The sequence below is a fragment of the Theobroma umbraticum genome, unplaced genomic scaffold (genome assembly GCF_002168275.2).
Source record: "Theobroma umbraticum cultivar Fairchild unplaced genomic scaffold, ASM216827v3 scaffold_4.1, whole genome shotgun sequence".
Taxonomy (NCBI): Eukaryota; Viridiplantae; Streptophyta; class Magnoliopsida; order Malvales; family Malvaceae; genus Theobroma; species Theobroma umbraticum.
Genome location: NW_018397258.1, coordinates 57,568 through 67,408, shown reverse-complemented (window position 1 = coordinate 67,408; position 9,841 = coordinate 57,568). Strand labels below are relative to the sequence as shown.

The window sequence follows — 9,841 nt, the reverse complement described above, 5'->3', positions numbered from 1 at the left end:
CATAATACAACTGACTTGGAATAAATCCAGCATCATATTTCTTTCAAAAAAGAAAGAACAGAATGATGCATCATAGTTAGACTGAGTATGCGAGAAGGATATCGGTAGTTTGGAGTTTTCAAGCGTCAGAGGTCAGAACCATTCAAATGGTAGAAGCCTGATTTGGTTCCCAAACTCCCACCCCCCCGCCCCCCAAGAGCCCAATCTGAGCTTTTAAAAAGCCTACTAGTACAAATTTTGACATTAGTTCATGGTTCGTCCACGTGATGGGTGAAGACTCTGCCTACTCGTGGCAGGTGCTAACCTGATTAATTAATTAATTAATTATGCTGCAACTACTCCCAAAATTTGCAAGTCAAAGTGATGTTATGGTAAATACAGGAAGCAAAGCATAGTTAGAATCAGCCTCTTGCCCAAGAGTCCCATTAACAACGAATTCTCTTTAAAAGGATACATGCTGATGGAATTATACAATACTATACTGTTCCTAAACAAGTGTTAAAACTTAAAATTAATAATCATATGCCTGCGTATGTGCTTGTATTATCAGTGCAATGGTATATATTCTCAAATTGTTGAATGAAAATATATTCTTAAATAATTAATACTCTTCATTGGGTATTTTTTCGTAAAGCATTAATCGATTGTATGTTAGAATTTACATCTACGACCTTGAATAATGTAGAATTAGTAAGTATTGGATGATTGCATCCATAGTGGCACCCATCTTGTTGGACAAGCAAAGAGCCACACATTACTGCACTGAAAAGAAGCTTGTTTTTATTTATTTATTTATTTTTGGGCAATCATGAGATGGAATTGTTTGTGCTGACACTCACGCATCATGAGAAAAACAAAGAGCGGGTCACCATGTTATACACTTTTTGATACAGAAGCAACTGTTTCCCTTGGAAGCCATCCCCTGCAGCTTACAGGTTATAGGCTACAGCCTACATTATCCATCCTTCTTTTGGGAATTGAAGGAGATAAAACTACACTCGCGCGCCCATCAACCTCATCTTGAAAAGCTGGCTTTTTTTTTTTTTGTGAGAATCGACGATCACATAATTATTGGCCCAAAAGGACAAAACTCATAAATCAGTTTGAGGTTGGATATCAAACCAAAAGGCAGAGTGTGTAGAAATTAATTACTTAATCACCAACCAGCAGTGTCGAGGTTTAAATGCATGCATGACGCTAGCTGCATTTGTAAAACAAATTTTAGCAGCACATGATGACTCCAACTAATATACTTGAGAACCAATATCTTCTGCGAATGGAAAGCTCTCCCCAAGGCCTGGTTTTTGCCTCAAACTACAATTATGATAGGGTATAATTAATGTTGGTGAATATTTGCCATCATATATGTATATATCTATACATAATCTTTCCAAATTGTCATAATTATTAAATTTGGCTTGATAATCAAGTGAAATAATTATTTTCCTTTGTGTATAAAACAAGTTACTAGTAGTTTGTGTAGTCGTTGTTGTGACGTTACTATCAGAAATAAATAATAATAATAATAATAAAGCAAAGAAAGGGAAGTCGTTGCAATATTTTTGAAGAATGGCATAACGATGCATGGATAGAGTCTAGGTGTCCATTTTCAACATTACATATATATAATCAATCATTCATGTACTCTCTGATGATCAATACTGGACTGTTGAAGCATTGCAATTTAATTTCCTCAAAAACCATAAAAGGGTATCAAAGTGCTGGGACCAACCCCCATGTGACAACTGATGGAAACCAATGTAGCTAAACCAGTAAATATGGTGGCCACGATTTGCTATTTTGCCTTTCCCGGTACTGTAATTGTAAGTGAGATCTTGTAAAGCATAAAAAAAAATGGAACATGATTACTGAAAATTCATAAATTAAGCCGAGATAAACTGAAACCCAGGTTCCAGTTGTGCCCCGTCTGGTGGACATGCCATTCACCAGGATTCCTGCGTGGATAGGAGAGCTCATGGATGATTAATGCCAATCATGGGATAGACAGACATGTTAGCAAAACTGGGAAGTGGGTGTCTTCTCTCGTTACACAAACAAGGCATCATCTTTTCTTAGAAAAAGACTATATCATCCCCTTTCCCTTTGCCAGCGTACGTCCTACAATATTCCTCTTTTTTTGTTGCAACCTATAAATGTCCACTGAGTCTGAGAGGGCGTTCTTGCGTACATATATAGTTCAGACACAAGGGGTCCTGAAATTAATAGAGCACATGAGGCAGAGGCATTGTGTTGGTAATAGGACTGACTGATCCATTAATGATTTCACTGTCGTAAAAGGATAAGATAAGTGGAGAAGAGGACTCCAAAAATACAAAATACCTATAATTAATTATAATATAAAGAAGATCGGAGATGGCTTTAAATATAGGAAACAAACCTAAGGAATAGCCCATGTTTCTTTCATGTGAGCCTTGTCTCTCCTCCCATGTGCATTTATGTCCTCTTAATTTGGATGTTATTTGACTGAACCCATCCACGCATCAATATCGTCCTCGTCAGCTTCTCCATTGCCTATTGCCTTACTTTTGCCCTTGACAAGATAGTTTGGCCACCAAGTGGGGTCAATTTGGATCATCAAAGCTGAAAAGTGCCACAGTACGTTCAAGTAATTGTTTAATAACCCCTAGATCATTTATTTAGGTTTGCAGAGTTTTCAAGTTGAATTCTGTAGAATAACAACCCTAAAATAATTTTAGTGCAAGGTAGCAGTCATCGTCATCGTCCTACTTACCACTTGTTCAAGTGCGACAGCTTGTTGAAATATTAATCCAAACATGAAAAGAAACCGTCCAGAACCAGAACAGATTGTGTTGCCCAAGCCCAATTGCTTGCGTACAGGTTTTAGCCATGGATCCTTTTAGCTAAGCCTAGAATACTTGGCCTCACTGCAGGTAAGCCTAAGCATACATATTATGTCTGGCTTGGGCCTCAAAAGATCAAAACCACGGTGGGCCTGGCTTCACCATTCAAGCCGTTGAGCAATGAGCATGAGCCATGGCCCATGGGCATTGTTAATGTAGTGGTGTACGTTTGCAGGGCATAGCCGCAGGATGTGCTGAACTAGGACTAAGTCGAGGAAACAACATGGATGGCGTGCCATATACATGATCATGAACGTATTACGTATATATCCTCTTCCAGCTAAAAGTATATGAGGAGTTGAACGAAATAAACTGGTACCGTAGCTAGGGAAGCAGGCTAGATCGAGATGTTAATATAACAGATCGATAATACTCAATTATGCGTCAGCAGGGCAGGGAAGCAGCTAGCTAGGTTCCAATAATTGACCGCCTAAAATATAGGCAAATCCTCCGGTCTGCTATTACCATTTACAAGAATAAATGTGAAAAAGAAGGACCCTATATTTTCCTTATGTTTTGATCCCTAAACTCTAAACCAAACAAAAACAAAACCTACCAGTCCATTAATTAATTATATCCTCGTTAAGAGACTACTCTATGTATGTATGCCTGCTTAGTTTCTCATCTTTGACTAGCACGTATAATTTAGGGTTTGGCTGTTCATAGTTAAAGCATTATTTCCGATCCATGACAGAGTGATGGACTGAGTGTTGTTCCTTGACCCGGCCTTGTCGATTGTATAGGCAGGAACGGAGACGGATTTAAATTTTTTTTAAATAGTATCATAATTAAAATAATAATTAAAAAATAAATATATTAAAATTCATAAAATAAAAATTTTAATATTAAATTAAAAAAATAAATTCAATCAATTTATTTAATATTTCAAAGTCAAAATATCTAAAAAAATTATAATTATTCATGATAATTTTTTATATTTTAAAAACATTATATGATAGTATCAGTAAAAATATTATTAAATATATCTTTTACAATATAAATCACTAATAATTATTTATTCATCCATCACTTATTCGATTGCTGACAATATATATAGAAGCCCGTAAACTGAATAAGCCAGGAAATTTCTTATTACAATTGCCAAGTTCAAACAGATGATCAGCTGACAAGTTGTTGAGAAGACTTGTCCTCTGGGCGGCGATGATCAGATCAACTGCATGCAGGTTTACTTAAGGAGGAACATCTTGAGCCAATAGGCTGAATATTTGAGGTATCTTTTCAAATTATTCTTGAAATCAATGTATGTGAGGCCAAATCTGACGGTATGTCCAGCATCCCATTCAAAGTCATCCAAAAATGTCCACACATAATAAGCCTTGACATCAGCACCCTCCCTGCCAATGAATTAAGTCCCATTCGATAATTTTCAATTAATATATTATTTATCCAATATCCCTAAAATTGAACTAGCAACTTTAAGATTAATTAATTTTGCTGCTTTGGTCCAAAAACAAGACATATATATATATATATATATATATCTTGTTTTTCTCCCTAATTAATAAGTTAGATATATATATACATACATATATATATATATATATATATATCAAAGATTGAGTTTTATAAATGGACTCACTTGATTGCTTTTAAAAGATAGGTGAGGTGGCCATAAAGGTATCTTATCCTCACATTATCCTTAAGCGCATCTTTAATTGGCAACGAGGCATTGTTTGCATCAGCCACTCCTTCAAAATTCTAATATTGGTGTCAATATTGAACGAGTGAAATATAGTACTGATCAGTCATGTTTAAAAATATATAATTAGTATAATATTTTAAAGTTAATTACCATTCTCAGTAATGTAAATGGGTGGATTGCTGTAATTCTCCTTTATATAAAATAAAAGCTCTCGCAATCCCTTAGGATAAATGAAAAGCCACATCAAAGCCGTCTGCAAAATCACCGACATCCTTAGTTTGCTTAGCAAATTAAATGATTACGTATATACCTATATATATATATATATATACACGTGAGACCAAAATCTAATAACTTACCGGTAAGCCAATGGAAACTCTCTTCCTTTCAGCTGTCAAAACGGATGCATGAACATATATATGATTATTCTAGTACAGATTAAGAATATTTCTTTTTTTTTTTTCAATGTAAAATTAAAGAGTAGAGCAATATTAAGGGTTAGTGTAAATTTTGAGCCTACTTGTAAGCTTGATTCTTCTATTATCAGTATAACTAAGGTTGACTTTGTCGGACGAAGGAGCATTTTCTACATAATTTGTGATGTAGTAATTGACACCAAGAGGGTCGAGGGACCCTTTTAGCATCTTGGACTGAGGTACACTGAATTTGGGAAGTCCACTTCCCACCGCTGATCGCATGCTCTTCGGATAGTCACCAAAAGTTATGGGACGTACAAACCTTCAAAAAGATATAGGAAAAAACAAATTAAATATGCTAATTATTTAATTGCTTGCACTGTTTAATCCATTGTTGGAAGAAAACTAAAAGGGAAAATACAATGCTCCACATCCGAGAAAGAAGTCTAGGGCTCTGGAAGTGGCCATGCGGTTTGTAGCAGTATTAGATATTGGCTTATACCAATTGGTCACTATTGTCCACACACACACACACCACACACACACACACACACACACACACACATATATATATATATATATATATATATATATATATATACTATATATATAGAGAGAGAGAGAGAGAGAGAGAGATTTAGGTTACGTAATATATACAATGAGGGCTATTCCTAGGTGCGTACTTCATGATCAGAAACCAATGGTTGTCTGAAAACAAAGTAGCTAGAAATTTTCTTGCTAACAATAAAATCACCTGATACTTTTGCTTATACAATTTTACAGCAGCTGCGTGGGAAAGAAGCAAGTGGTGGGCAACGACGTAGGGTTCGGTTGCGCAGTCACCAGAAGAACAATTTCCTACGTAGCCTGAACATCGACCAGGAGCGAAGCTACCACTATTGTAACCATTAATGCTCCATCCGTTGCGTTCATTCATGGTTACCCACAGCTTGACTCGGTCCCAAAATGTTTTAAAGCAAAAATCCGCGTACTCTACGAAATCAGGCCTGCATGCATCTCCAACCTTGTTTATTTTACATATGCCTGCCTGTTCCTTCAACATTTATTAAGTTTGTCTCTGATTTGGTGCCGTTATTTGAGTGACTCTGTACCATTGATACCCTTCCCAAGGATCCAGTACTATTTTTGACGCAACAATTAGCATTATAGAAATGCATAATCATCATCATTTCCACAAAACTCAAACCTTAGCTACGTGAAACAAAGAGCAAAAAAATTGATTAACTTACACTATCTTAGGACTCACGAATCCACCATGCTCATCTTCAAGAGCTTTTGGAGGGTCAAAATGGAATAAAGTAACGAAGGGCTTTAAACCGGCTCAAAATAGTTGAACTTCATTAATTAGTAGAGTCAATATGGAAATTAAAGCCAAATCATATAAGCTCTTGAGCAAAGAGTCTGAATATTAGTCAAAAAAGAAAAAAAAAAAAAAGAGATTTGAAGATCACCATTGGCAAGGAGCTTGTTGATGAGGTTGTTGTAAAATTGGACCCCTTGTTGGTTCACTCCTCCACTAATTTTCCCCTCTAGAATATTCAGTTATTAGTATATCACACATCTCTGTTTGCAATCAAAATTAAAACAATGATACTATAAATAATCTAAGAGATCTATGATCATGGTTATTGGTTAGATATTAAAAACTTAAAATATAAGGTAAAATATTCTTACTTTCCTAATTTTTAGTCATAATTCTTGCCAAGTATATTATTTTCGAAGTGAACACTCTTTTTTAAAAAAATATTAATATTTTTATTTGTTTGATTACGTGATATTATAAAAATTATTATTACATAATTTTTTTTTTAAAAAAAATCATTCTACGCTCCGTTCTCCATTCCTTGGGGAGCAGTTGTAGTGGGGTAGTTGGCCGACAAATGAGAGCATCGTGATTGGCTACATTGTTTGAGAGAAAAAATAAAAGGTATTTCAATCATTTCATTATTTTTGTTAATAATGCTTATATTTTTGGGAAAATTAATATACCTGTTGGGAATTATAATTAAAAGTTAAGAGAGTGAGAGTATTTTATTTTAAAATATATGAAATTAAGCATTCCAATCAAATATATATTTTAAAAATTGAGGATGGTTCTAAATACTTGATTTTAGTACTTTTTTCTGTGAAACACTATTTCAATATTTCGGGGTGGAATGCTAGTTGAATCATTTCGATGGCGATATTGATATTGCAGGTGATAAATGAAGTTCAAACTTACTAGGTAAAATTCTGGTCCATGAAATGGAGAATCTGAAGGAGTCGAAACCAAGTTTCTTCATCAACTTTATATCCTTCTGCCACTGCCAGGGATGAAAAGTGATAGAATTGCATTAAAAAGAGTTTGAATTCGAAAATATGTACTAGGATACTACACAGGAGTGTAGATCTGGTAAAATGAACCTTGTATCGATGATAAAAATCAACAGCAACATCTCCCGCACTCTGATCCGCTATTTTTTCTGTCATATCAAATATTAGGAGGGAATCCCACCAATCTTCTTCCTGATGTAAATACAAATAGGAGGTCTTTTAGGGTGTGGAACAACATTATCAAACCTTTGAATGCTTCTAACGATCTTTCTTTGCAGGTTACCTCAAATTTTCAGTTTCTTGTGGGTGATGGTAGTAGAATTTTGTTCTGGTGTGACAAATGGGTAGAAGGATAGCCACCGATGGAACGTTTCCCACGTATTTATGCTCTTGCAACTAACAAAATTGGACTCATAAGGGAGTATGGGTGTTGGGAAGGGGAAAATTAGGTGTAGGAAATAAAGTTAAGAAGACAGGTTTTCGGGTATGAGGAAGAGCAGTGGAGTCAGTTGCTCGCCTCTATTGAAGATTACCACTTGAACAAAGATTGAGGACTCTCTTGCATGGAAAGGATCAGCTTCTGGCCGTTATTCTGTGAGATCATTCTGCAAACAAGTCTCAATGATGAGAGGCAGTGGAAATAATGTCTGGAAGCTAGTTTGGTCAAGTCTTGTTCCTCATCGTATTGAAATCTTTTGTTGGCAACTTCTTCATGAAAGGGTTGTGGTGAAACATGAGCTCCTGCGGAGAGGGCTGATTAGTAAGGAGGCAGCAAATTGTGCTTTGTGCAACAAGGAATGGGAAACGGTTAATCACTTGTTTATGCATTGCGAAATGGTGTGGAGGCTATGGATGAAGTGGAGTGATGAGTGGGGGGTGTGTTGGGGTGGTCCCGAACAGGCTAACAGAGTTTTTTAAATTGTGGAACGAGGTTGCTACTAGAGGAGGAGATAACTAAGTTTGGAGAATGACATTTTATGCAATCTCCTGGTCTGTGTGGTTACATCGTAATGAAATAGTGTTTAGAGGGACAATATGGGATGAAGATCAAGTTTGAAAGCTTTGCAAGCTTAGAATTGCAGTCTGGGCAAAGGCTAAATGGCCAAACAGGTACGGGGTAGTATTGGACACATACTGAAATCCTTCCATTGGTGTGGGAATAAAGCAAGATAAAAAACAGAGAGAAGTGGAGGGTTGGATTAAACCAGTGGCAGGGACGATGAAATTTAATGTTGATGGTGTTGCGTAAGGTTGTCTGAGTGAGGCTGGGGTTGGGGGTGCATTGAGAAATGAAAAAGAGCATGTTAAAATCTTGTTTTCCAAGTCAATAGGGATGGGAGACGCTAATCAAGTAGAAATAAGAGCAATAATGGAGGCATTCATCCTATTTATCGCTTCTAAATGGAGCCCCACTCATTCCTTATCCATTGAAAGTGATTCAAGAAATGATGTCAAGTGAGTAAATCAACCGTCAGAAGGACCGTGGAGATTAAGGAAATGGCTACTGCATATTGAGAGATTAAAGAGAGATGTAATAAGTTCGGAGGTCAGGCATACGTTTAGAGAGAACAATCAGTTGGCTAATAGACTTGCCAAAGTTGGCGTTCAACATGCTCAGGACCTCATCAGGGTGCTCGATTAACCAATGGGGATATTATCAGAGGTCTGGAACCAGCTGGAAAGCATCTTCAGGGGATAAAGTTTTTGTTAGGAGCCTTAATGAGCGGAGGCACTTTTAGGAGGAAGGAGGGTTTCTGGCTTGGCAGTTGATGCTTGAAAAGCGATTGAACTGTGTGAATTTATCCTTTTGTAAATTGGGTTATGGGAGGTATGGGGATACCTCATGTTGTTGGGGAGTTTTTGGGATCGATTTCACGTGTACAGGAGACCTTGAGTTCCCTGGCCTTTTGTGTAGTTATTTAGGTGAACTTTTGAAAGAGATTCTGGGCTGTTATTCTCATTTAGAGAATGATAGCCAGGATTTTTCCTTTTTCTTCCAGAGGTGAGGCTTTTTACTCCTCTCTGGTTTCAATATATCATTTAAAAAAAAAAAACAAAGAGACCTAACGGGGCTGCCAATTCAGCCACGAAAAAGCAACAAGTCCCCTGTTAAGGGTCCTAAATGGCAACATAGTTTAGCCACAAAAATACGGGATAAAAAACAAAAGGGCAGAAAATATTCATGCCCACCTGTACATGCAGAAATTGTCACGCCCAAAACTTAGGCACAATAGATATCGCACACCTATAAAATATAATCCTTCAAATATTTAAGGTTCAAAAAAACACATCTTATACAATTAACTAAAGGGGCTAATATTTTTGAGAAAGTAATGATTCATAAAAGTTAAATCTATCTTCAGAATTCAAAAGAGGCATAATTCAATAATATTTAGAAGTAAGTTTCCAATACTATGAATGTAAAATGTCGAGATAAAGGTGATAACTCTATTATATAGAGTTATTTTGACTCATTTTGAGAGCTTAATAGTTAGATCTTTAAGATTTTAGGTTCGAATTTTAGCATTTTAGGTGTTTTTTTTTAG

General features: G+C 36.1%; 1 protein-coding gene across 2 annotated transcripts in view; it reads right to left on the bottom strand.

Moving 5' to 3' along the window:
- Positions 1-4,068: 4,068 nt before the first annotated feature.
- Positions 4,069-9,841, bottom strand: part of LOC110413954 (beta-glucosidase 17-like) — a 6,257-nt gene continuing 484 nt past the window's right edge. Inside the window, exons 3-14 of one of the 2 annotated variants that reach the window (XM_089783016.1) lie at positions 7,386-7,444; positions 7,204-7,279; positions 6,434-6,511; positions 6,212-6,302; positions 5,868-5,968; positions 5,708-5,828; positions 5,393-5,478; positions 5,066-5,284; positions 4,905-4,936; positions 4,696-4,798; positions 4,483-4,591; positions 4,069-4,237 (exon numbers count right to left, since the gene is read on the bottom strand). In XM_089783016.1, coding sequence (XP_089639142.1) covers positions 4,069-4,237; positions 4,483-4,591; positions 4,696-4,798; positions 4,905-4,936; positions 5,066-5,284; positions 5,393-5,478; positions 5,708-5,828; positions 5,868-5,968; positions 6,212-6,302; positions 6,434-6,511; positions 7,204-7,264 — 1,170 coding nt within the window. In that variant the 5' untranslated portion in view covers positions 7,265-7,279; positions 7,386-7,444. Of the gene's footprint in view, positions 4,238-4,482; positions 4,592-4,695; positions 4,799-4,904; positions 4,937-5,065; positions 5,285-5,392; positions 5,479-5,707; positions 5,969-6,211; positions 6,303-6,433; positions 6,512-7,203; positions 7,280-7,385; positions 7,445-9,841 lie in introns of those variants that run through there. The other variant, XM_089783015.1, reaches the window with a different exon arrangement.